This window comes from Podarcis vaucheri, assembly GCF_965113315.1.
Source record: "Podarcis vaucheri genome assembly, chromosome: 17".
Lineage (NCBI taxonomy): Eukaryota > Metazoa > Chordata > Lepidosauria > Squamata > Lacertidae > Podarcis > Podarcis vaucheri.
This window is the reverse complement of record NC_138755.1, coordinates 32,747,185-32,775,168: the sequence shown is the minus strand read 5'-3', so window position 1 is coordinate 32,775,168 and position 27,984 is coordinate 32,747,185. Positions and strand designations below refer to the sequence as shown.

General features: G+C 44.4%; 1 protein-coding gene and 1 long non-coding RNA gene across 3 annotated transcripts in view; both read left to right on the top strand.

Annotated features, from left to right (window-relative positions):
* The window catches only part of LOC309522123, a 67,147-nt gene that overhangs the window by 9,930 nt on the left and 29,233 nt on the right, over window positions 1-27,984 (top strand). The window lies entirely within an intron of this gene.
* PIGG (phosphatidylinositol glycan anchor biosynthesis class G (EMM blood group)) overlaps window positions 1-27,984 on the top strand; it is a 57,067-nt gene that overhangs the window by 6,125 nt on the left and 22,958 nt on the right. Inside the window, exons 3-10 of one of the 2 annotated variants that reach the window (XM_082204663.1) lie at window positions 2,592-2,801; window positions 4,849-5,037; window positions 7,302-7,446; window positions 8,553-8,765; window positions 9,554-9,771; window positions 12,107-12,385; window positions 16,053-16,507; window positions 19,375-19,566. In XM_082204663.1, the coding sequence (XP_082060789.1) occupies window positions 2,592-2,801; window positions 4,849-5,037; window positions 7,302-7,446; window positions 8,553-8,765; window positions 9,554-9,771; window positions 12,107-12,385; window positions 16,053-16,507; window positions 19,375-19,566 (1,901 nt within the window). Of the gene's footprint in view, window positions 1-2,591; window positions 2,802-4,848; window positions 5,038-7,301; window positions 7,447-8,552; window positions 8,770-9,553; window positions 9,772-12,106; window positions 12,386-16,052; window positions 16,508-19,374; window positions 19,567-27,984 lie in introns of those variants that run through there. The other variant, XM_082204664.1, reaches the window with a different exon arrangement.

Sequence of the window (27,984 nt, the reverse complement as noted above, 5' to 3'; positions counted from 1 at the left end):
ATAGACACAAAATGTAAAGGACACAATCGGAAATTGTTAAGGAATAATTTAGAGAAAGTCTTGCACCTATTTTGTAACCAATTAACAGCTTAAAGACTGAAAGTCAAATTCAGTAGTACGTTGACCTTGATGGGGGCCTTATTGAGCTGTGAGAAACGTAGGAATGGGCAAAATAAAATGAACTTTTCTGTTCTAAAGACAAAATAAAACATGCAACCCTCAGGAATCTCTATAGCAAGGAACGCATACTACAGCCGTACCTTGGTTTTCAAACAGCCTAGTTCCCGAACGTTTTGGCTCCTGAACAAACGAAACATGGAAGTGACTCTTCCAGTTTTTTAATGTTCTTTTGGAAGCCGAACATCCAGCGGGGCTTCCGATTAGCTGCAGGAGCTTCCTGCAGTCACTCAGAAGCCACAATTTGGAAGCCGAAAGCTTTGGAAGTCAAACAGACTTCTGGAATGGTTTCTGTTCGACTCCCAAGGTACGACTATACTATTTTGTGCATCAGGATAATAATTCCTCAGTACTAATATTAAATGAGTTTTAATTAAATACTCTGACAACATCAAGAACTGTGTTATTAGAACTTAATGAGCCGTTGCAATTAATTCATCTTGTGCCCTTAAAACTTACTGTGAAGTTTCCAAAAAAAGACATTGCAATCTCTGTCCCAAAATAGATTCCTGTGAGGATTGATTGTCTGCTTCGGAAAGTGGCCGTCATCACAATTTGTCTTAAGTATCGGTTTCTTTTAATTTTGGTGAATGGATTCTGTAAATGATGCACAACAGCTACATCTCAGTTGATCAACTTTTTAATTTTGTGTGTTGTGAAACGGCACTCGGTGCTTGTCGTGTCTGTTCCTTGTCTCGTTTTTGCTGTACAGCTGGAATCTTTCCAAGTTTAATATTGGGGATGGGCAGAAGTCTGAGGAGAGGGGATGGATGTGTGAGCAGAGGAGGCAGGGGAGCTGGATGATGATCCGGGGGAAGGGGCCAGTGATATGTGGGGTTTTGTGGAACCCGTGTGGCAGGTGCCAAGGAGAGCCAAGGGGAAGAGACTGGGCACCCAGAGACAAGGGGAAAGGAGGTGGGAGGAGAGATTCAGGGAGTCTCAGAGGCAGAAGGGGCTGTTCCGGTCCCAGGGAGAGTCTTGCCTTTGGTCTTCGCTTCCACTGTCTCCACACATACGGAGGGTCATAAAGTGACGGGAGCAACTAGAGCGGAGTTGTAGGGTGCTAGCCCCCATTGAGAGATTTTACTTTCTTGGGCTCCATGATCACTGCAGATAGTAACAGCAGTCACAAAATTAAAAGACGCCTGCTTCTTAGGAGAAAAGCAATGACAAACCTAGACAGCATCTTAAAAAGCAGAGACATCACCTTACCAACAAAGGTCCGTATAGTTAAAGCCATGGTTTTACCAGTAGTGATGTATGGAAGTGAGAGCTGGACCATAAAGAAGGCTGATCACCGAAGAATTGATGCTTTTGAATTATGGTGCTGGAGGAGACTCTTGAGAGTCCCATGGACTGCAAGAAGATCAAACCGATCCATTCTGAAGGAAATCAGCCCTGAGTGCTCACTGGAAGGACAGATCCTGAAGCTGAGGCTCCAATACTTTGGCCACCTCATGAGAAGAAACGACCCCTTGGAAAAGACCTTGATGTTGGGAAAGATGGAGGGCACAAGGAGAAGGGGACGACAGAGGACGAGATGGTTGGATAGTGTTCTCGAAGCTACCAGCATGAGTTTGACCAAACTGCGGGAAGCAGTGGAAGACAGGAGTGCCTGGCGTGCTCTGGTCCATGGGGTCACGAAGTGTCGGACACGACTAAACGACTAAACAACAACAAGACAGATGAGACTTGATGACATTTGGTTTCTCTCACATTTTTAAAAATGTCAATATGTTCTTTTCTTAATTCTTTTTTAGTTGTATTATTTGAGCCAACCCATTTGAGCAACCTGGGGCCTTTGTGGCCAAAACACCACATATAAACAGAGAGTAACATTAACTGTAGGTGATTATGTGGCCAAAACCCAGTTGATCCAACAGGCTCAGTTCATTTTAGCAAATTAATTGAAAACCCCTCTCAACTGGTTAGTGAGAATGCCATTGAAAAGCTCTGTTCCTCTGGTTAATTTGGACTATGGACTGAAGGAAAATGTTGTAAATAATCTCAGCTTTGCATTGTGTGTGAACTGGGAATCCTGGCTTACAACTGAATAATGAACCAGTTGTTTCTGGGTTTGCACATAATGCTAGGCTAAGATTCCCATCACCCTTGAACCTCAGCCATGCTGACTGTGGGGTGATGGGAGGGAGGAATCCAGCAACAATTGGAGGATATCACATTGGCTAGCCTTGTGTACATATCTAACAGAGACTTCCTTGGCAGTCGTGTAGATGTGTTCTCTCTGGGTTGTTTTTTTTTAAAGTGTCTCGGAATTGGTTCATCAAGCCTGTTACAGATGATTGTAATAACATTTTTTCCTGTCCATGTACCCTTGTCCTAAGGCAGTCTCGTCCTTTTCTCAAACCCTATCAAGATGTTTTCCCCTCTGCTTTTGGGGCATCTGTTTGCAGGCACTGACAACGGGGAGCATCCCGGGTTTCATCGATGTCATCATGAATCTCAATTCTCCAGCCTTGCTGGAAGACAACTTGATACAGCAGGCCAAAGCAGCTGGGAAAAGGATAATCTTCTATGGTGATGATACTTGGGTCCGATTATTTCCAAAGCAGTTTGTGGAATATGATGGAACAACATCTTTTTTTGTCTCGGACTATACTGAGGTAAGAAAATGCTCCGGTACAGTGATGTAAGAAATTGCATTGTTAGGCTTGTGTGCAAATGATTACTGTGTGAAAATTTGATTTATTTTTGCCTATGTGTTCTTAAAGATCTGTGTATTAGCTCCTAGTAAAAAAAGCTGGATTGATCTGTGATATTCTTAAAGCATGTTTTAGTTGCCACATTTCTAAAATGGGTATGTTTTTCATGTCTGTGTTGTTGTTTTTGGTGGTTTCTTTTGCAATTGGAGGCAGTCAAATAATTGACAGGCCCTGCCCTCCCATTGTGACAAACTACTAAAAGTTCCATATGTTGTCGTCACAAAATTGCTGGATGGCATTCCTTCCTTTAGCTCAGGAATGGAGAGCTTGTAGCCCTCCAGAAGATTCCAAACTCCAATTCCCATCATTGCTGAGCATTGGCTGCAGCTGATGGTGGTTGGAGTCTAACATCATCTTGAGGACCACTGATTCCTCAGCCCTGCCCTGGCCTGCTCAAACCCTTGAAGGCTTTGGAATTGCTGTTTGCAGCAAGTACAACTGGTCCAAAAGGACGCGGGTGGCACTGTGGTCTAAACCACTGAGCCTCTTGGGCTTGCTGATCAGAAGGTTGGCGGTTTGAATCCCCACAACGGGGTGAGCTCCCGTTGCTCTGCCCCAGCTCCTGCCAACCTAGCAGTTCGAAAGCACGCCAAAAGTGGAAATAGATAAATAGGTACCGTTCCGGCGGGAAGGTAAATGGTGTTTCTGTGCACTGCTCTGGTTCGCCAGAAGTGGCTTAGTCATGCTGGCCACATGAGCCAGAAAAACTGTCTGCAGACAAACGCCGGCTCCCTCAGCCTCTAAAGTAAGATGAGCGCCGCAACCCCAGAGTCGTCTGCGACTGGACTTAACTGTCAGGGGTCCTTTACCTTTACCTTTTTTACAACAGGTCCACTTGGAACGGTTCTCTAGAACTTCAGGCTCTTTCCGGTCCCTTTTAATTTTGTATTTACTATGTTTTATATGTTGCCTTTTCTACCAAAGAACTCAATACTATTTATTTATTTTAAAACGACGGATACATGAGATACAAGGAAGCTAGGGAGAAGAGGAAAATAACTTACTTGAATATTGCCTTTTTCATACGGTTATGTTAATGACCAGGCAGAGAAGTCTCTTCAAGAGATGGTTCTGGCAGGGAAGAAACAAATGGCACTTTGTCCTAGCTGAGCCAATGGGGAGAGCCTAGCTTTTTCAAGTGTTCCTGGAAGGGTTTTTACAAGAGCCTTCTAACTGGAGATGCCAAAGAATGAGTTCCCTCTGTGAAAACCGTGCCATGATCTCTGGCTCTTCCCAAGTTGATGCACTTGACATTATTATTATTAAAACAGTTTTGAAAGGTATAGTCTCTGCGTCTGTTGTAGGAGTTTAAAACTTCTGCCACTGCTTTGGTAGCATGAGGATTGGCAGCCTGGTCTTGTGGATTGCGGCTGAGTGTGCTGTGATTCAGAGAACCAGTTAACCTGCAACATGCTGTGCTTAGAGGCTTAGAAATTCAGTTAGGTCCACATGGTTACTTAATTCTTATTAACTGGCCATCTGCCTAAAGATCCTTCTATACCAGTGTATCCCAAACTTGGGTTTCCAGATGATTTTTTGGGGACTACAATTCCCATCATCCCTGATTATTGGTCTCGCTAACTAGGGATGATGGGAGTTGTAGTCCAAAAACAGCAGGCGACCCAAGTTTGGGAAACACTGTTCTATAGTGTTTCTTGGACTCCAACACTCCAGAGGAGAGGGGCATCATGTTTGAACGCTCCCCAGTTGAAAACAGCTCATTGTATGTAGAAAATGAGCGTGTCTGTGAGAGACATTCAGCCTTGACTTCTCCCTTTAGCGTGCAATTTCCCCTCTTGTGTAGGAAATGATCGGAATCATTGCAGTGTGATAAAGTCCAGGAACAGCTTTTCCCCTTGGATTCTGCAGACTGTATAAACTGCAAGCTTGAAAAATTAAGATGGCGTAGGAGTTTCAACCGGCCTTTGCTTTTCCTTTCCCTCTTAAGGTTGATGATAATGTTACCAGACACTTGGATAATGTGATGAAAAGAGAAGACTGGGATTTGCTCATCCTTCACTACTTGGGGCTGGACCATATTGGTCATCTGAGTGGACCGCACAGCCCTTTAATAGGGCCAAAGCTTTCTGAAATGGATAACATCATCAAGAAGATTCATACTTCTCTCCTCTCCAAGGTGGCATGCATATATATATTGATGTAAATTTAATCATGAGAGTAGGAACAGCATATGAAGCCTTAGGTTTTTATCCAATGTCATTTATACACTTATCAGCCTGTCCCAATGCATGCTTACTTGCAAGAAAGTCCCACAAAATGTAGTGAGGCTTACTCTCAGGCAAATGTACATAGGTTTACTGCCTTCGTGGTGCTGTCGCCTTTGACGTTTGGGGCAAGTTAACCTTGAAAATCTTGGCCAATGTGTTAAGGATACGAGTAATCCTAACAATTAAAAACTTCATCAATGCATGTGGCACAATTTCAGGCATTATGCAAAGGCTGTTTTCAGGCGTTCATGGCTATTTCAGGCGTTATGCAAAGGCAAATCCATGTTTGCCACCACCTGACAACTCAACACGAAGCTGCATCCAATGGCAGCTCTCTCGGCAAGGGCACCTGTGTGTAATACACACAACTCAGATTGCACCTTTTTCCAGTGAAATGTGTTGAGTGACCTTAAAGCTCCATAAGGGAAAAGAACCAACTGCCAACTTTTACCAGGGTGTGTAAAAAGGGGGCGGGGGGAAAGTTTGTGGCTTAGTTACTTGAAAAAGTGATGCTCAAATCTGAGAATGCCACCTGATCTGGAAATTATTCCATCCTCCCTCAATCCCCGATGCATTGGGGGACTCTCTGTACTTCCGAAGCCATTAAGGAAATGCCCTCTGAAACTGCTCTAGTGTTTGAGGAGAAATAGGTGCCTTTTTGGTGGTGGGGGGAGTCCTGTCTGTGCTGCTGTGTGGCACAAACTACATGTGCCATGGTGCTGCTCTCTGCCTTTTTCTTTTGGGTGAACAGTACAGTCGTACCTTGGTTGCCAGACACCTTGCGACTCAAACATTTTGGTTCCCAAACGCCGCAAACCTGGAAGTGAGTATTCCGGTTTGTGAACATTCTTTGGAACCCGAACGTCCGACATGGCTTCTGCGGCTTCCGATTGGCTGCAGCAGCTTCCTGCAGCCAATAGGAAGCCGCGCGGTGGTTTCTGAACATTTTGGAAGTTGAACGGACTTCCGGAACGGATTCCGTTCGACTTCCAAGGTACCACTGTAGTGGCCCTCCGTTTGTGAAATGCTCTCCCCGGGGTCGTTCGCCTGGCACCTTCATTATATACTTTTAGGCACCAGGCAAAAACATTCCTCTTCAACTGGCCCTTTGGCTGCTTAATATTCTACAGCCTTTTAAATGTGTCTGTGGGAATGGGGGAGTATTGCTTTGCTGTTTTGTTCTACGTATTTACTTGTTTTTATCCTGTATTTAATTCTGCGAACTGCCCTGAAGTCTTATGACAAAGGGCGGTATATAAATCCAATAGATAAATACAGTGGTGCCTCGCAAGACAAAATTAATTCGTTCCGCAAGTTTTTTCTTCTTGCGAGTTTTTCGTCTTGCGAAGCACGGTTTCCCATAGGAATGCATTGAAAATCAATCAATGCGTTCCTATGGAGACCGTCCGGGGACAGAGGGGAAGCGCCGCTCTGTCCCCTCTTTTGAAGCAAGGGGCAGCGGGGAGAAGATCGCTTCTCCCCGCCGCCCCTTGCTTCAAAAGAGGTCCGGGGATAGCGGGGAAGACGTGCTGCGCTTCCCGCTGTCCCCGGACCTGGGGCTGCGGGGAGAAGATCGCTTCTCCCCGCTGCCCCTTGCTTCAAAAGAGGTCCGGGGACAGCGGGGAAGACGTGCTGCGCTTCCCGCTGTCCCCGGACCTGGGGCTGCGGGGAGAAGATCGCTTCTCCCCGCCGCCCCTTGCTTCAAAAGGGGTCCGGGGACAGCGGGGAAGACCCGCTGTCCCCGGAGCTTGCGCGGCAAGCTTCGTTTTGTGAAGCAAGCCCATAGGGAAATTCGTCTTGCGAGGCAACTCGAAAATGAAAAAACCTTTCGTTTTGCGAGTTTTTCGTCTCGCGAGGCATTCGTCTTGCGGGGCACCACTGTAAAAAACAAACATTTGGCTGAATGGCAGCCATTCCTCAAACTGCAGATGGGGAACCTGGCCTGCCCTCCACACATTGTTGGCCTCCTCTTCCCATCTGCCCCAGCCAAAATGGGGAGCTGGACCCCCCTGCAGCTTCTACAGCGCCATGGGTGCCCTGTTCCTGCTCAAATGGCTTTGACTACGACCGCCTGTGTTTTCTGAGCTTAGATGTTGTGAGTTAAGGAAACGAAATGGTCAAAGGAGTATGTCAATCGCCCCACTAAGCCCTCTGCAATTTCCTTCCTTTGCAGGAGGAGGGAGAGGTGACTTCACCCCACCTGCTTGTTGTGTGCGGCGACCATGGGATGTCCGAAACAGGGAGCCACGGGGGATCCTCGGAGGGCGAAGTGCGAACGCCCCTGCTTTTCGTCAGCTCTGCTTTCGACAGGGCCGGGGGTAAGGGCTGGATTCCTCTTGCCGGTGCTCTTATTTCAATAAAGAGATCCAGCTGCTTTTATTAAAAAGTGCCGCAGAGGAGTAGCTGCTCCCTTGCGAAATGCTTGTGAAATGACGCAATTTTAGAAAGGCCTGCTTAATGTGTCCTGGTAGACAGACAATCTTCTTTCAGAAAAAAAAGAGAGTTAAAAATGTCTCCGGTCTGTGGCAGCCCTAGCATTAATAACGCCAGGACAGCTGCACGAATTATTATAGCTAGGAAGTGGAAGGGGCAAGGTCGAATATAAAATGGAAGAATGGTACTAAGAACTGTGGTATATAGCTATTAATGATCAATTAACATGTGCCATTAAGGTAAGACAAGGAATATGCAGGAGAAATGATTTTGAGGAGATAGGGAAGGTATTTGTAGAATTTGTACTGTTAAAATGGAAAGGGATCAAACCATCACGAGAGGTGTTGAAATTTTGGGAGGTTGGATAGTTACACTGGAATGGCTTCGGTGCTGGGGTGCACATTTTTTTCCTTATTTATTTATGATTATTACTTTGTCAAAATAATAATAAATAAAAAATGTCAGGAATACCCTTCCCCACTGTTGGCATTTTCTTTTCTTTTCCCCCCGGACTACCACTCCCCTCAGCCTTAGGTATCAAACTTCTGGGTGTGGTGATTAAAATATCTGCAGGGCACCAGGTTAGAGGAGGATGTCTTCTTCTTCTTCTTCTTCTTCTTCTTATTATTATTATTATTATTATTATTACTACTACTACTACTACTACTACTACTCTTACTATTATTATTACAGCTATGAACGGCTCCAACACTTTACTCTCTTAGGAAGGTAATAATGGGGAGAATCTTGATCTGTTTTGGTTAAAACGTGGCGCTGATAATGCCAAGGTTGCAGGTTCAGTCCCCTTATGGGCTGGCTGCATTTCCCTGCATTTCAGGGGGTTGCACTAGATGATCCTTTGGTGTCCCTTCCAACTGTAGGATTCTGTGATCAGAATTAACATGACTGTGTAGCAAATACCTCTTTGCATTTATCATATTTTTGGGAAGGCAAGCCGGGGAAGTCTTAGCTGGCGTCTTTCTCCTCTCAGGTCTCCTGAAACCTCCAGAGCTTGTTCAGCAGACTGACCTAGCCGTCACGCTCGCCATAGGCCTTGGCTTGCCCATCTCAAGGAACAGCGTCGGGCAGCTTTTGCTGCCTGTCGTGCAGCAGAAGACGGTGAGAGAACAGCTGCGGTACTTGCATTTAAATGGGTTCCAGCTTAGCAGACTCCTCCAGGAGAACATGGCTACCTATGAAAAAGGCAAGTAAGTTAATTCTGCGCTTTTTATGATAGCTGTCGAAACATTCTTAACCCACAGGAAACCTGCTTTGAAGAAATAACAATACAGTGGTAGCTCGGGTTAAGAACTTAATTTGTTCTGGAGGTCTGTTCTTAACCTGAAACTGTTCTTAACCTGAAGCACCACTTTAGCTAATGGGGCCTCCTGCTGCCACCATGCGATTTCTGTTCTCATCCTGAAGCAAAGTTCTTAACCCGAGGTAATATTTCTGGGTTAGCGGAGTCTGTAACCTGAATCATATGTAACCCGAGGTACCACTGTATTCTGATTGTTAGGGGATTGAAATATGATTTTTGTAGCATGACAGGAGAGAGACAGGATCAAAAGCATCTCTTGTTCTTGTGACTCAACAGTTAGGGATGGTTCCCTCCTCTTAAGGCAGAACCTGCCGTTGGTCAGTTTCTGCTACAGTGCGGACATCAGGCTGAGGCATTTTGTAATTTTCTCATTTAAATCCTGCCTGCAGAGGGAAATGGCAGCTCTTCTCCCTTATTTATTTTAATTTAGTTTGAACAGTGTATAAAACAAATGGGTTGTTAGCTTTAACTGTGGTTTAAAGTGCTCATAAACACTTACTTGGGTTTCTTTGCAAACTGTGTTTCGGATTCTGTTTTTAAAAGCGAGTTTGCAACTCAGTGGTTGCGAGGGAACCATCACAGACCTTTATGTCTCGATACAAGTAAGAAGAATCCTTTCTGCAGATCCCTCGAATAACTTTCCGGTCTGCGTTAATGTCTCTTGTGACTAGATCCTGGATTCCAGCAGTTTAAGATGGCGGAAAAATCCCACGGAAGTTGGATCAAGCTGTATTTGGAAGGGAATACCTCGGAAGTCCTCAGAAACCTTGGCAAAAAAGTTCTCAGGCAGTATTTAGAGGCCATCAGGGTCCTGAGCTCTTCCTTGAGCAAGCAAGTGGCACAATATGACACGTATTCAATGATAGTGGGAACCATCATTGTTCTGGAGGTACGGTTGAGTCTACTGAAGCCATCAAAATTTTCAGTTCAGTCAATAAGTCACTTACATTATCTCTTTTTCAAGTTGGGTGAAAATAAAAAAAATCCTTCCAGTAGCACCTTAAAGACCAACTAAGTTAGTTCTTGGTATGAGCTTTCGTGTGCATGCACGAATGTATCTGAAGAAGTGTGCATGCACACAAAAGCTCATACCAAGAACTAACTTAGTTGGTCTTGAAGGTGCTACTGGAAGGAATTTTTTTATTCTGACTATGGCAGACCAACACGGCTACCTATCTGTAACTGGAACCATGGAAGGCATCAAGTTGGGTGGTTCACCTACTTAGAAAGTACTTTGTACATGCTCTGAAACAAGCTGACACAGCACCAGCCTCTTGACTCAAATTTAGATGGCAACATATTGGCAAGGAGCAGTGGGATCTTTCTTCAGAAGTCGCTGACCTGGCCTTGCACCTTACATGTGTTGTCTCTGGTTTTCATATGGGCAGTATAAAAATACTGGGATGTGAGTGGCACTGTGGGTTAAACCACAGAGCCTAGGACTTGCTGATCAGAAGGTCAGCAGTTCGAATCCCCGTGACGGGGTGAGCTCCCGTTGCTCGGTCCCTGCTCCTGCCAGCCTAGCAGTTCGAAAGCATATCAAAGTACAAGTAGATCTGGCGGGAAGGTAAACGGTGTTTCCGTGTGCTGCTCTGGTTCGCCAGAAGCGGCTTAGTCATGCTGGCCACATGACCCGGAAGCTGTACGCCGGCTCCCTCGGCCAATAAAGTGAGATGAGCGCCGCAACCCCAGAGTCGGTCACGACTGGACCTAATGGTCAGGGGTCCCTTTACCTTTATAAAAATACTGTTTTTCTGACAGTAGCGAAAGATTCACTATCTTGATCCACGCTGCCTATATTTGTGTTGAAAATCTTGTATGTGCAAGACGCCCCATGCTGGATTGCAGACTTTCTCCGCAGTTTCCAAAGTTTTGTTTTCCTACGTGGCATTGGGAAGGGGCTGCTATTTGAGAGACCCAAGCCTGAAACTCTTATGAGCGTGGGGAAATAGTTTGTGTGTGTTTTTCCTGTCGGATGCTGGCCATAGAGTCTGCGGCTCAAACGCTATAGGTAAAGGTAAAGGGACCCCTGACCATTAGGTCCAGTCGTGACTGACTCTGGGGTTGCGGCGCTCATCTCACTTTATTGGCCAAGGGAGCTGGCATACAGCTTCCGGGTCATGTGGCCAGCAGGACTAAGCCGCTTCTGGCGAACCAGAGCAACGCACGGAAATGCCATTTACTTCCTCATCGGAGCGGTACCTATTTATCTACTTGCATTTTGAGGTGCTTTCGAACCTAGCTGGGCAGGAGCAGGGACCGAGCAACGGGAGCTCACCCCGTAGTGGGGATTAGAACTGCCGACCTTCTGATCGGCAAGCCCTAGGCTCTGTGGTTTAACCCATAGCGCAAACGCTATAGCATTGGGTAAAAGAGCAAGTCTTGCCTTTGCTCCCAAAATTCTCACGAGCAGTAGATGCAGAGAAACGCTGTCTTGCTTGGCATGCTGGATAGTTTGAGAAGTCAGCCAGTCTTGTCTGTCCCTTGTGCCATGCACAATGCGAAATAATGCAGGAGCCTAACTATCGTATTTTTCGCTCTATAACACGCACCAGACCATAACACGCACGTAGTTTTTAGAGGAGGAAAACAAGGAAAAAAATATTCTAAAGGAAATAGTGGATATATGATTTTTGTGGTTCATGCTGTGGCCACAGACATGTGATCTGACAGTAAGTTTGGAGTTTTGGAGTAGCCCAATGCAAAAATCCTGAGGATCCATGTGGATCCATGCTTTGTAACCACGGAGGAGGGAAGGAAGGGGAACCATGGATCCTCTGCTCACGACTGCAGCAGATCCCCCCCCCGCCACCCGCAGGCATTCACTCCATAACACGCACAGACATTTCCCCTTACTTTCTAGGAGGAAAAAAGTGAGTGTTATGGTGCAAAAAATACGGTAAATATAAAGAAGAGCCAGAGTGGTATAGGGGCACGAGAGTGTTGGGCTAAGACCTGGGAGACCAGAGTTCAAATCCCCTCTCAGCCATGGCCACTGGGTGACCTTGAGCCAGTCACCATCTCTCAGCCTAGCCCAGCTCACAGGGTTGTTGAAAGGACAAAATGGAGGTGTGCAGTGGGGAGGACCAGGCACGCCCCCTTGAGGCCATTGGAGGAAAGGCAGGATGGAAACGTAATGGTCAAAAACCCCCAAAAACTGCTCCTTTCACCAGTTTTGAGTCCTAGACTCTCATGGGATGTTCTTGCTTGTTTTCTCCTCCTAGGTGCTGGTGCTGCTACTCTTGAGTACCGCAAAAGCTCTAAGCAGCAGGGCGGAACTGGAAGTGCCCCTCTCCCCATTGTGCTCTCTGCTGTTCTACCTGACATGCCTGATGCTCTGTGCAGTTCATGTCGTCGTGTGCACTTCGACGGAGAGCTCGTGCTATTTCTGCAGCATCTCCTGGCTAACAGCCATTGGAGTGATCATGCTGATTTCCGGGCTTCTCTGCGTCATTCTCTCTGCCCTGGAAAAGGTGCTTGTGAACCCCAAACAAACGGCAAAGGTAATAGATAACAGGAATGTAATTTAAGCTGCCGGGGAATGTGGATCTGTACTTTTCTTGTGCCTCGTTGCTTCAGAAAACAACTACAGCTTTCACATGGTAACTTAAAGTAGTGTTTCCCAAACACGGGTCTCCAACTGTTTTCGGACTACAATTCCCATCATCCTTGCTAGCGAGGGATGATGGGAGTTGTAGTCCAAAAACTGCTGGAGACACAAGGTTAGGGAACACTGCTTTAAACCTTTGCAAGGAAAAGCATACATCGTGCACCAGCATGCTGCACATTTATGTTCAGCGCCACCACTTCTGCCTGTTGGTAGCCCCTGATAGGCAGACGAGCCCACAATGTTCTCCTTAATGAGACTGACCTGGCACTTACGTCGCAATCTTTTCCATGCTAAGCAAAAGCGTTTCTTTTAGTCCCAGGCATTTTAGCTTGTAGAAAGCGTGCTAACAATTGCATTGGTGTTGTTACTGTATTTGTACTGCTATATAGTTAGTTGCATACTGCCCTGGAATTCTAAATAGGATGGTCTCTCTCCCCAGACCAACCCCAGGCTGGAATTGGACATTAAACGACTCCCACTTCTTTGCTTTTCCGTTGCCTGTTTAATTTTATTTTTTTAAACCCACCTACTGCTCCTCAACATGCTAGGTTGGTGAGGTCTTGCAGTCCAAGGCTGTTACAAATGATCTTAGCGTGGCGAATTGCGAACATCGATTTGCCACAGTGGTGATATTGCTGCCTGAAATGTAAGCTGCTCTCAGTTATAATGACTAAATTACCAGTGCCTAAGAGCAGAGTTCAGGGAGATTAGTGGTGGTGGAGCTGCTGGCTCGGCTCTTCTGCAGAGCTTTAACGAGCATCTTTTAGTCTTTGCATGAAAGCTGCTTCTCCCAGTAATCCATGTTATCCGATTTTTATACTGGAGCGGTAATGAAAACCCTAGTTTTGAAGTCACGTCGATAGATTTCAGTTTAACTGCTTTTTAACATGCAGTTTCTTGCAAAAGTGCTCTGGGAATACAGTAGTTTTGTATAAAAGTGGCATAAAATTGTGACGGGGAAAAACTAGCACAGAAAAAGGGGAAGGAAATTAAGCCCCTCCCTTTTGACTCAAACCCCCTTTTTTGACCAGTTTATGTACGTGGGCAGAAGTGTGCAAGCTATGGGAAACCTTAGCTTGGAATTGGTGAGGATGATGGAATTGGTGAGCACCAAAATCAGTACAGCTGTGAGTTTATGAGCAAACCTTTTAAAGCTACTTTGGTTCCGGTGGTGTCGCTGTATGAGAGATTGAAAAGAAAGCATTAAAGATTACCTTTAGGTTAACAGTGGTAACTTCCCTTGACTTGTAGGTTAACCTTGTTCACTTCTTCAGAATTTTAGCATTGAGGTTTTGATAATACAGTCATACCTCGTGTTGTGTTCCGCTCTTGTTACGGACTTTCAGCTTACGAATGTGGCAAACCTGGAAGTGTTTACTTCCGGGTTCGCTGCCCACGCATGCGCAGAAGCAATCTGCGTGCTTGGTGCACGCACAGAAGTGCTCAATCGCACTGCGCACATGAGCAGAAGAGGCGCTCTAGTTGCGGACTTTTCGGGGTGCGAATGGCACCCCGAAACGGATTACGTCCGCAACTAGAGGTACCACTGTATGGAAATTGAGTAGAAAAAAGGGCATACAAGCAGCTTACTGTACATTGAATTGGTTGATTTGGCTCTGCCTGACCACTGTAATTCATGTGCTGGTAACCACAAGGCTGAATTACTGCAATGCTCTCCATGTGGGGCTGCCTTGGGGGCCTAGCTTGGAAGCTCCAGTTGGTGGCGAATCTGATGGCCAGATTGCTGGGACATGACACCCCGGTTAAAACATCTGCACTTGGCTGCCCATTGACTCCAGAGTCATGCTCAAGGTCTTAGTATTAATTTACAAAGCCCTGAACAACTTAGGTCCAGGGTAGGAACTGTCTGAAACCTTACCTTCCAGCTCAGCTGCCTAGTTCATCTGCAGGAGCATTGTCCATCATCTCCTGAGTTGGCAAGGCTTAACTGACAGCAAAAGGAAACTTAGCCTTTAGTGTCATTGGCCCTGCCTGCCCTGTGCAACGCTCTGCCAATAGAAATTCAGCAGACTTCTTCCGTGCCCTGATATTTATGCATCTGCTGAAAACTTTTCTATATTGCTTATGCATAGAAAACTATTGTTGTTGTTGTTTAGTTGTTTAGTCGTGTCCGACGCTTCATGACCCCATGGACCAGAGCACGCCAGGCTCTCCTGTCTTCCACTGCCTCCCGCAGTTTGGTCAAACTCATGCTGGTAGCTTCGAGAACACTGTCCAACCATATCGCCCTCTGTCATCCCCGTCTCCTTGTGCCCTCCATCTTTCCCAACATCAGGGTCTTCTCTTCTCATGAGGTGGTCAAAGTATTGGAGCCTCAGCTTCATGATCTGTCCTTCCAGTGAGCACTCAGGACTGATTTCCTTCAGAATGGAGAGGTTTGATCTTCTAGCGTAGAAGTCTGAGCGCAGGTGGCAAATATTATTTGATATACCCGTAGTTAAAGAGTTATTATTCCTGATACCTTCTGGCAGTCGAAACTGATTAGATTGAATGCATAGACTAGAGCAGTAACTGAATAAGCAAGTCAGTCTTTCTATTTCTCATATATACATCAAGATCCTTTCAAGCACTGAGAGGCCTAACATACAGCATTGAAGCCTATGACTTTGGTCAACTGAATGGCTGGATATTTTTTATATACTTCTCTCTGCATGTCTTATTAGTGTTCAGATGATAACTTGACTGCACTTTTCCAGAGTCGTTTTGTTTTTTGTAGAGCTAAGCCAGTGTTTCTCAAACTTGGGACTACAACTCCCATCATCCCTAGCTAGTCAGGAACAATAGGAGCTGTAGTCCAACAACCACTGGGGGCCCAAATGTGAGAAACACTGAGCTAAGTGAACTTCAGTTTGCTGATAAAGGGTGCACTCAAGGATTTCTGAAGAGCTATCCTTAAACCGGGTTACTCTGCAGCAATTAACATATAAAATAGCCATTTCCGAGGTAGCCTTGCCTGGCTGCTTCTTAGGAAATAAACCCATAGCTTTAGTATGAGCAATGTAATAACCAGCGGATCAATATTATTCTTGCTGCAGCTGCGAAGCTAAATGAACAACTGTAGATGGTTGGGTTTTTTCCCTTGAATCGCAACACGCTGGAAAATGGGCAGATTTAAAGAGATCAGAGAAACGGCTCCTTACTTACCTCCTTTAGAATTTTCTGATTGCGAAAAGATTTTCTATTTTTAGTTCCACATCGAGGCGCTTCATACTCAGTCGCGTGGCTAGAGAGACAATGCAAACTTTACATGGTAATGCCGGTTATTCAGAAAGGAGCCCTGCACACTTCTTGAAAGAGAACACGCAGCCGTTTCAATGGCACAATTAACCGAATGTTGACAGCAGCTTTGAATTACGCTGAAATTAACCTTGTTTTGGGCTAGGAATGTAGGAGAATTACATAAAACGTAACAAAAATACCGTTGTCGTTGAAGAAGCCAATGCATGCAATTTTATATGCCGGCGGGCTCTAATGATGCGTTGGATTCTTTCCAAATTATATCGCCAACACATTTTTCTCCCTCCCTCCCCTCTTCACAGAATCCAGCTGCCGCTACTTCCAGCTGGTCTGAATTTGACGTGCTCATCCTGGCAGGCACCGTTGGCCATGTGTCAAGTCTGGGCGCCAGCAGCTTCATTGAAGAGGAGCACCAAACTTGGTACTTCCTCGTCAGTACCCTCTGCCTCGCCCTCTGCCAGGAGACCTGCAGGCACTATTTCCTGGCTAAAGACTGCGATCTTCAGCTTCCCTCTTCAGCCAAAGCAAACCCTGAAGAAGTCAAAGGAGCCCACCACCACAGAGATGATGCTGGCTACTTGCAGGACGCCCCGAAAACGGGCAAGGCTGCCAACTCCGAGAGCACGAGGGGCTCCGAGAAGTGGATGGCATTGGCCACTCCATGGGTTGTCCTCGTTTGCTGCCGTCTGCTTCGCTCGCTAAATCAGACTGGGGTTCAGTGGGCTCACAAGCCAGATTTTGGCCACTGGTTGACAAGGTGCGTATTTGAATTGCTCTGTATTTGTTTTTGGCAGGATGGGTGATGGATTAAGGCTTGTACATGGTAGTTCACCTGCAGGGAGGTGTAAAGTGGCTGGGAAAGCCCCACCAGATAGGCAGGGTATTTTAAAAAAACTACTATTATGTAGGGAAGCATAACAAAAGGTCTTTCTTTTGGGCGACAAGCTATTGATACTTTATGGATCTTGCAGCTTTATTAGCTAGTATTTGTAAGAGTTTGTGTTTCATGCCATGCCTTGGAAGGTTTCCTCATATTTTCTTGGTAACCTCCAAAACAGTGGAACGTAGGTCAGCCATCTACCCTGTGTCACTCAAAGGCTCTGAAAAGGTTATGCAGTTTTTGAAAATTTGGCAGTGGAATGTTCTTCCTCTGTGCACTTTTCCAGGGAGGAAGATGGCAGCCCCATAGTTTTCTAGGTTAATGACAATGCGGAGGGAGAAAGATGGGATGTACCATTTGGAATATGGCTGGAGGTTCCCTTACCTCTGAAGCCACGGAGCAACAGACTTTGGCTCTGGAGCACTGTTACTTCATCCCACCCCTGCACCCCGCACTCTACAGACCACTTTGGAAATTGCTGCGGGTTTTGTCTGACCACTCAAAGTGCTTTTGTTCTACAAATCAAGGCACAGCTTCACCACCAGCGTCACGGTCAGAACAAGCGCCATCTTATGAAAATCCTGGCGCCTAGGCCAGGGTGGTGCCAGCCCGCTCATGGTCAAAGCAGCCTCTATGCCAGTCTCTATAGCGGTTCTCAACCTGTGGGTACCCATATGTTGTTGGACTACAACTCCCACCATCCCTGAGCTCTGCTAGCTAGGGGTGATGGGAGTTGTAGTTCAACAACATCTGGGGACCCACAGGTCGAGAAAGGCTGCTCTGGAATGAATGAGTGGATGACGTTCACGGCCTAGCAACAGCTAGTCCAACAACAGCTGAGGACCCCAAATTTGAGAAACTCTGGGCCAGGCTAGTCTTCCCCATGACTTGCCTTTCTATCTCCAGTTAGCCAATGGGGTGCTGAGCCTCAATAGTGCGGTGTATTACTTAAGGCCACTAAATGAGTTCATGACAGAGGCCAGATTTGAACTGGCGGCTTCCTGGTTCACTGTTTAATCATGAAGCTGCTCTAGCTCTACTTGGTAGTTAGATTCATAGAACTGTAGAGTTCGAAGCAACCCAAAGGATCATCTAGGCCAGTATTTCCCAAACTTGGATCACCAGCTGTTTTTGAACTACAATTCCCACCATCCCTGATCATGTGTCCTACTAGCTAGGGATGATGGGAGTTGTAGTCCAAAAACCACTGGAGATCCGAGTTTGAGAAACCCTGATCTAGTTCAGCCCCCTGCAGTGCAGTTGTATCTATTTGATGCTTTGCAAAAGACTGGAACAATCTTCCTTTGCATCTGCTTGCTGTCTTTTTAAAAAGAAAGTTTCCTTTTCCATCTAGGAAACAGTTACCTGCTGTTGGGTGGGAAAATGATGCTTTCTGAGATAACTTGCCGATCCTTAACTTCTTTCCAACAGAATCGCTTGGCCTGTGAAATAAGATTTTTAAAGGAAGCCTAAAAATGAAGGCTTAAGTGTCAGCTGCCGTTGTGTAGCAGCCCACGCTAAATCTGCAGTGAAGCTGCCTTATACCGAGTCCGACCATTGGTTTACACAACCTCATTCTGGCTCTCCAGGTTTTTGGGCAAGGTCTATCCCAGCCCTACCTAGAGGCACCAGGATTGGGACCTTCTGAACGTCAGGGCGATGTTCTATCACTGAGCTATGACACTTCCTTGTTATATTCATGTGCAAAAATAAGGTAGGGGGGAGGAAGGTGCCAGGCACCCAGAATGAATGCCATGGCAGAAATAGTTCTCTGTGCTCCGTGCTAAAAATACAGCGAAAACTCTGCTCCAAGGCAATCCAAATTCTGTGATGCAAAAAAAAGCCGAATTATGTCGCTTGTATAAATTAGGCAAGTTTGTGAGATTTCTCTAGTTTTGCATAACGCTGTGCTTGATACTATTTTAATTTATTTATTTTTGCGTTGGATATTCTGCTTCCGCAAATTGTGATGAGGGGCAAGGAGCTGGAACTTGTGACTTCTGAAATTTCACCAGGTGTTGGCACTGCACTTTGAAGAATATATTTGCAACCCTAATGGCTAGAAAGCTGCTCTTTTGCTGGAGCAGAGATGGGGGGGGGGGGAGAGGAAGCAAAGCCCTTTTACAAATGGTGCTTGGAACATTTAACTAGCCCAAGCACAATTCCAATTTTCTCAGGGTAGTAAAATTGTCCCCAAGCAGATCCATGTGTGTGATATCAGAAGAAATGTATTAAGGCTGCAATCCTGAACCCACTTACCTGTGAGTAAACCCTATTGAATTTAGTAGGGCTTACTTCTGAGTAGACATGGTTAGGTTTGTGCTGTAATTCTTCCTTGGATTACCTTTTGTTGGGAAAACCCCCAATGGGGCAATAAATCCCAATAATTTACACTGGCTGGGGCAAATATATCTAGTTACAATTATCTATATCTGTATCTATCTGTAGCTAAGGTTTAGGATAGGGATAATTCCTCTGCTGTAATCAAGAGGCAATTCCATTTTTTAATAATAAAAAGTGTCTGGAACAATGTGACAAAATGAAGTAATATGCAATTTAGACAAAAGTATATATATCAAGGTATGAGATTTGCTGTTTTTAGGTTGAAACTAGTTAACTCTTCAGCCTCCTTCCCAATAAACAACTTTAATACAGGTCCAACCAACCAACAATTTCAAAAAATGAACTTGCAGTAGCTGAATCTGTTAAAATGGATCTAATTGAAATTATTCTTCTTTTTGCAGTTCTGAACATAAAGCTGAACTTTCTCTCGTGGCATCTGTATCTCTAGTTATGATTTTTATTCTTGTGCAGCGGAGATGTTCTCTGGTTTCAAAAATAGCGATGGCACTTGGACTCTTGGGAGTGTACAGTTACCGGGCAGCCATTGGAAATGTGGAATTTCCATGGCAACGAGACAGCAAAGATATTTCAAAGTAAGTTCATTAGCAGCTATGTAAATGTACTTAACACTGTGAGGTCTAAAAGGAAATGTTATACGAGCGAGCGGTGTGTTGGTTTGGGCATGAGCCTTAAGAGTTTCTGCAGGTTGCCAGGGACCATTGCAAAATGGGAAGCCTCTGTAAGACTGTTCTGCCTTGGTCAGACCACACCTGCAATACTGTGTCCGGTTCTGGGCACCGCAATTTAAGAAGGAAATTGACAAGCTGGAACGTGTGCTGAGGAGGACAACCAAGATGATCATGGGTCTGGAAACCAAGCCTTATGACCAGTAGTTGAGGAACTTGGTTATGTTTAGAGGAGATGTTGCTGTTGTTTAGTCGTGTCCGACTCTTCGTGACCCCATGGACCAGAGCACACCAGGCACTCCTGTCTTCCACTGCCTCCCGCAGTTTGGTCAAACTCATGCTGGTAGCTTTGAGAACACAGTCCAACCATCTCATCCTCTGTCGTCCCCTTCTCCTTGTGCCCTCCATCTTTCCCCACATCAGGGTCTTTCCCAGGGAGTCTTCTCATCTCATGAAGTGGCGAGAGTATTGGAGCCTCAGCTTCACGATCTGTCCTTCCAGTGAGCACTCAGGGCTGATTTCCTTAAGAATGGATAGGTTTGATCTTCTTGCAGTCCCTGGGACTCTCAGGAGTCTCCTCCAGCACCATAGAATTTGAATTATTATAATTCAAATAATTATTCAAAGAATTCAATTAATTCAAATAATTATTATAATAAATGAATTATTATAATTCATAATTAGAGGAGATAGCCATCTTCAGATATCTCAAGGGCTGTCACATGGAAGATGGAGCTAAGTTTGTTTTCTCCTGCTCTGGAGGGTAGGACTCGAACCAGTGATTTCATGTTACAAGGAAGGAGTAAACATCAGGTCCCTTCCAACTCTACAATTCTGTGATTCTATAATGCACTGTGGGAATGAGGAGACACCTAGTCAGCTTGGAGATACATGCTTGGCTCATTGCAGGCGACCAGCTGAGTGTTAAACGACAACGCGAGGGATAGTTGGGGATCAGTTTGACAGCAAGGTTCCGCAGATCTCTCCGTTTCCTAGTTGCAGCCACCTGCTCTTTCACAAATTTCTTTGGGGGCTTCTAAGCCGGAAGCATAATCCGCTGAACTTTCAAAGCTGCAGGTTCCGTGTGTGACTCTTCCTCCCTTAAAGCTGATGGCTTAATATCGCCATTACAGTGTGAAGAGCAGTTTAGAGGCAGGTGAACTGAGGCTTCTGAAGTACAACAGCTCTTTTTTAAAAATGCATCTTTAACTGGGTTGATATATTATAATCATTTTGTACTGTTGTCATTTAAAATTGTCTAGTGTTTTTATACACACACACACACACACACATATATGTACACACACACACATATACATACACATATATATTTATATATACACATACAAATACAATGGTACCTCAGGTTACATACGCTTCAGGTTACAGACTCTGCTAACCAAGAAATAGTGCTTCAGGTTAAGAATTTTGCTTCAGGATGAGAACAGAAATCGTGCTCCGGCGGCGCGGCAGCAGCAGCAGGAGGCCCCATTAGCTAAAGTGGTGCTTCAGGTGAAGAACAGTTTCAGGTTAAGTATGGACCTCCGGAACGAATTAAGTACTTAACCAGAGGTACCACTGTATACACACACACACACACACACACACACACACACACACGTACACACACACAGACACACACATATATATATACACACATACATACACACGCATATATATATATATATATATATATATATGCTTTCGTAGATTTTCACGGGTATAGGAATGCAGGTTTTGGTGTCTTCGGGTGTCTTCCCGTGTAAGAGTCGGGGTGTCTGTGCGACGTTTCGACGAGGTCTCACTCGTCATCTTCAGGCTGGTGCTTTCGGCTTCTTGTTACTGGAACAGAGCAGAGTCTGGTGTTTGAGTTCCTATAAATACTGTTGAGGGGTGTGGTGTATAGCCTCCAACGTTCTGGGTAGAGAGGAAGTTCCTAGATTAGTGTGCCTTTTCTTCTTTTGTTCCTTAATTACTTGAGGGATATCTTGGGTGATTTCATGAGTGATATTCTGAATATCACTGGGTGGGTCATTAATTACTTGAGGGATATCTTGGGTGATTTCATGAGTGATATTCTGAATATCACTGGGTGGGTCATTAAGTGTAGATTAGATTGCTAAAGCTCTCGTGTCTTGACCTCTTGAGCTTGTGAAGAGTTTTTCTGAGAAGATGGCTGTGCTGCATTTAGTTGTGCTCTGGCTTGGCTTCGTGTATAGGGGCGAGCTATGGTTTTGTGCCTTGTGCCAGCCAGATCTGTGTAGGGATTGCAGGGGGGTGCAGCATCCGGAGGTGCCACTATAGTTTGGTTGCTGGATGGAGTCTGTAATATGTCTGTGGAGAGGGTCTGGGTTTGGGTCTGGTGTGGTTGATTGGTGACGGCGTTCTGTGTGCCTCTGGTTCTGGTGTCGGTTTTTGTGGGGAGGGCTAATTTCCAGATGTCTGGCAGGCGGGACGTGTCGTCACGCTTGTTCATGTTGTGAGGGTGTTTCTCTATGTGTTAATCGCCAATGGATACCAGAAAAACAGGGTTACGAAGCTAATCCAAAAAGAAACACCCCCCAAAAACCAAGACACAGAAGAAAACAATGGCATGGCCCTCCTTCCTTATATCAAGGGCACTACAGACAAAATCAGCAAAATCCTCCATAAACACAATATCAAAACAGCCTTCTGCACCAACCAAAAAATAGCCAATATCCTCAGAAACCCAAAAGACAAAATCCAGCTGGAAAACCAAGGGGTCTATGAAATACCCTGCAAAGTCTGCCCAGCCACGTACATTGGACAAACAAACAGACGAATAAATGCACGTATCGCAGAACACAAGAATGCCGTCAAAAAAGAAGAAAAAACTTCCTCTCTTTTCCAACACATGAAAGAAACAGGACACGAAATTAATTTTGCAGATTCCAAATTGCTCTTTAACATGGAACATCACCACAAGAGAATAATCATGGAAGCCATCGAGATAGAGAAACACCCTCACAACATGAACAAGCGTGACGACACGTCCCGCCTGCCAGACATCTGGAAATTAGCCCTCCCCACAAAAACCGACACCAGAACCAGAGGCACACAGAACGCCGTCACCAATCAACCACACCAGACCCAAACCCAGACCCTCTCCACAGACATATTACAGACTCCATCCAGCAACCAAACTATAGTGGCACCTCCGGATGCTGCACCCCCCTGCAATCCCTACACAGATCTGGCTGGCACAAGGCACAAAACCATAGCTCGCCCCTATACACGAAGCCAAGCCAGAGCACAACTAAATGCAGCACAGCCATCTTCTCAGAAAAACTCTTCACAAGCTCAAGAGGTCAAGACACGAGAGCTTTAGCAATCTAATCTACACTTAATGACCCACCCAGTGATATTCAGAATATCACTCATGAAATCACCCAAGATATCCCTCAAGTAATTAATGACCCACCCAGTGATATTCAGAATATCACTCATGAAATCACCCAAGATATCCCTCAAGTAATTAAGGAACAAAAGAAGAAAAGGCACACTAATCTAGGAACTTCCTCTCTACCCAGAACGTTGGAGGCTATACACCACACCCCTCAACAGTATTTATAGGAACTCAAACACCAGACTCTGCTCTGTTCCAGTAACAAGAAGCCGAAAGCACCAGCCTGAAGATGACGAGTGAGACCTCGTCGAAACGTCGCACAGACACCCCGACTCTTACACGGGAAGACACCCGAAGACACCAAAACCATATATATATATATATATATATATATATATAAAATAAAATGTATGCCTCCTTGACTGGACTACGCCCCAAAAGTTGGCCTATAAATAAGTTCATTAAAAATACAGCAAGAAACTTCTGCTTCTGAACGTCAATGAGAGCACTCATTTTAATAGCTAGAAATCTTGAGAGTGTTTGTAGCTACACTAGGATGCATTCCTGTAACTTTTAAGGAGAGGTGGTTGAATTGATGTTTCCCCTGCAACTAATTGGTGGTCTCTTCATTTATGAAGCAAGTAAGATTTTTAAAAGTAACTTGGACTTGTGGTTTGTGGAGGTCCTTGTCTCTGATGACACGGCCAAATGTAGCCTTTTGTCATCCCCAGTAAGTCATTTAGACCACTTGCATGTACAGCATTTCCCTGTCCTTTTGCCTGATTTTGCTTGATTCATAAAACCAGCATAGTTGTGCTCAGGTAGTTTGTGGGGAAGACAGGTGGGGTTTGGACCAGGCAAAGAATATGAGTATACAAAGGTGTGAAGACCTGGGAGTTGGGTGGGTGACTGTTATTTGGGTACATGCCATTTTCCCACTGAATTTTATTTTCAGTTGGGAGAATACAGAAAAAGAATTGCTATAAAATATTTTCTCTTTTGAAATGAATAACTTGCTTTTTTAATACAAGGTTTTACTTGCTTTAAAATGTATACAACAACATTAGAAAGTGATGATTTCTGTGTTTGCTGTAACGACATATACACCCCTCAAATATAATACAGTCGTACCTTGGAAGTAGAATGAATCCCTTCCGGAAGTCCATTCCACTTCCAAAATGTTCGAAAACCAAATTGTGGCTTCTGATTGGCTGCAGGAAGCTCCTGCAGCCAATCAGAAGCCATGGAAGCCACGTCATACATTTGGGTTCCAAAAGAACATTCACAAACTGGAACAATCACTTCCGGCTTTGCGGCATTCGGGAGCCAAAACATCCAAGTTCCAGGGCATTCGGGATTTAAGGTACAACTGTAAAGGTACCCCTGCCCATCAGGGCCAGTCGTGACCGACTCTAGGGTTGCGCGCTCATCTTGCTCAAGAGGCTGGGAGCCGGCGCTATCCGAAGACACTTCCGGGTCATGTGGCCAGCGTGACTAAGCTGCATCTGGCGAGCCAGCACCAGCACCGCATACGGAAACGCTGTGTACCTTCCCGCTAGAAAGCGGTCCCTATTTATCTACTTGCCCTTAGGGGTGCTTTCGAACTGCTAGGTAGGCAGGAGCTGGGACTGAATGATGGGTGCTCACCCCGCCGCGGGGATTCAAACTGCCGACCTTTCGATCGGCAGGTCCTAGGCTCTGTGGTTTAACCCACAGCGCCACCCGCATCCCTACTGTACGACTGTACAGTACTGCAAAAGTTTAACTATCTAAATATGCAGCAAGTCATCAACATTATGACTGTGTGAGACCATTCTTCCAAATAGTACACTTTCTTTTGTTAATAACAAAATTTATACTTTCTGTTTTCAACATTTATTTTCACCAACTTATTAGCATTATGATTACTTATTAAATTGGTGTACAGCCCCTTCATCCATAGATCTCAGGGCATTCAGCTTATCAGATGACAAACGCTTAAGATACGTGTACTTTTTTTTTAAATGAAATTTTTATTAGGATTTTCTCATTTTTTTAGACAAACACAAGAACATAGACATACACATCCACACTACACACAAATAACACATATAATTTTAAAACCTTATTTTCTTAACCACTTTCCCGGACTTCCCCCACCTCCCCTTCTTGCATCCCAATTCCAAAATTTAGCTCAGCAAGTTCTTTATACCCAAATTATCCCTTATTAATATTTTACTTAATTCATCTTAATTAGCCAATTTTAAACTTCTAAGCCTCATTTTAATACTTAACATTTACCCCTTTTTCTAAGGTCGACCCAAGTTCCCTTTCACGAGGTTCCCAATTATTAAAATAATTACAAAACAACCTATCAAATAAAACATATAATTATACCCCTTTGGATTCCAAAACTCCCCCCCCCCCAGTTTCGATCCCCAATAATTGTCCTTCAGTAAGATACGTGTACTTAAGGTACCATAGGGCAAAGCACTTTGCAGCTTTCTCTAGTATTTGATCATATATTAGTAATTTTGCTTCTACAGAACAGAAGCATACTTTTTGAGGCTGCAATTCTTTGTGTGCTTATCGTGGGAGAACTTCACTAAACAGAATGGATTTTACTTCCTAGCAAGCATGCATAGGACTGCTTTGTGAATTTCATAAACACAGCAAATGGTATACTTTATAAATAATGCATTTTTATACTGATAAAGCCATAAAATAAAGGTAGGGTTTATGAGAACGTTAAATATTGCATATATTTCAGTTCCTCTCCCAAACTTGTTTTGGCAGGGATGGATGAAGAAGAGAGAGAAAGAGAGGTCCTTTTAAAAAAATAATGACTTCAACATTTTCAGAAAGTTTAAGCCTCTGTTATGTAAGATTTGCAGCATATTGATATAAAAGGTGTTCAACACTGATAATAGAAAGTGGAACTCATTTAGCTGTTTAATATAGGATTGTATCCAATATAAGTCATACTCTGAGTAAACTCATAAAAATAGGCCAATTAATTCCAGTTGGTCTACTCTGAGTAAGACTTAGTTGGATGCAACCCTTCATTTAAATGACACATTTGTTTATATGGATTGATTTACTAGTGGCATAGTTTACTTTAACTTTCTGGTGGATGTTCCTTAGGGTCAAATGTTTTCTTTCTTTCTTGAAACAGAACAGAAATGTTATAACTGCTTCAATTGAAAAGAGAGGGTATTTTAAATGCAATTAGAGTAGTGAATAACTTCTTTTTGAAATGCCTACCCAAAACCTGCTTCTGACAGCTTAAGTGCAATCAGCATTTTAATTCCAATTATCATAGACTGAAATATAATGTTGTTGATTTTTTTTTTTTAAAAAATCTCTTATAGAATTGTACAGTTGGAAAGGGACCTTTTTGTAATTTGCTTAAATTGCCGGTCTATGGTAATACAGTGGTTTTCAAGATCTCTTGCGATAATGCCAGAGAAATGTTATGCTATCAACCGGAGCTGTGAAGGTGCCTTAAAGATAATGGAGCTTGCTAACTGAGCAAGATTCGGAATACACACACACATATATATGCATATACATATATATATATTCCCTACCCGCCCTTCACCACCAACGTCCCAGGGGGAATTGCCATAGTGTAAAAAGACAATACTAAAATCCATTAAAGCTAACCAACCAAACAAAGGAACCTTCCTTTTTAACATGGAGGAAAGCTATTTAGGGAGGGAAATAAAAACAAAAACACTCCCTTTATTTTTTACCAGTAGGAAGCGCTTTCCAGTTTTTTTGTTTACATTCCCTGTTTACTTTGCCTGTTAGCAGCCTCTGCATAATTAGCTGAGCTCTTGAGAGTTTTTGAGAGCAGGAAGTTCTTCTGAAAGAGTTGGTTTGTGTGCTTGCGAGGGGTTAAAATTGGCTGGAGCCTCAGGCTTCTATCCTTATTTATCAGTGTGTGTGTTTTAGGAAGGTGGAAGGAGAGAGCAAACAAAGCCTGCAAACTCTTCAAAGTACAGTAGTTGAGCGTCCATTTTGGTGAACATCTGCAGCAAACCAGGAAGTGCTGGAACGGGTTACTTCTGGGTTTGCCACATGCGCAGAAGCACAAACCGCTCTGCGTGTGTGCGCAGAGTGTCCCTTTTGTCAAGCGTCCGGGGCTCCAGAATGGATCCCAGACTCAAAACCAGGTACCACTGTATCTGTAAAGTTCAGCTGTGCTTAGCCCCGCGAAGCTGTCCAGCTTTTGTTCACCAGTATGTTGCCTTGTTGAAACACTTATCACGAGGTTATTATAATCAGTGCTGGATTTACGTATAAGCTAAACAAGCTATAGCTTAGGGCCCAATCTCTGGGGCCCCCCAATTTTTTTAAAAGAAAAAACAAACCTGGATGTACATTTCCAAAATATAAGATAAAAAACAAACAGAATAGAACCTACATACAGTTAGAGCTTAATAAGTATTTCACTATTAACCATCTACTTAACTGTATTTCAGTTCAACACTTACTTTGATAAAATACATATTTTGTTATGTGCAAATGGCTTTAGATACCTATTAGGTCCATAAATTACCATATAGTATATATTCAACACAAAAAACAGCGACAATTTGTTGCTGACAAAGGACAGCTGGACATATAAAGGGCCCCATTACCTTCAGTAGCTTAGGGCCTCATCAAACCTAAATCCGGCCTTGATTACAATTCAGAGGTATGGCAATTTATCGCACAGCCCTAGTGGCGGACGAGATGCTTTGAATGTCAGCATTACTTCTATTTCCTTTCAGTGTGCAGGTACAGGACGGTGCACAGGTGAGTTCTGGACATGGCACGCTGAGGCGTACCAGGCCTCTTCAGTGCTCCTCATGAGTGCAATGGGAGCCTAGAACATGCTGGCAGCTTCATGGCAGATATACAGGTTTTTCTTGGCAATAAAAAGTTTGGAAGCCCCTGGGTATAATGAGTTTGGCTGCAGCCATCGTTGAAAC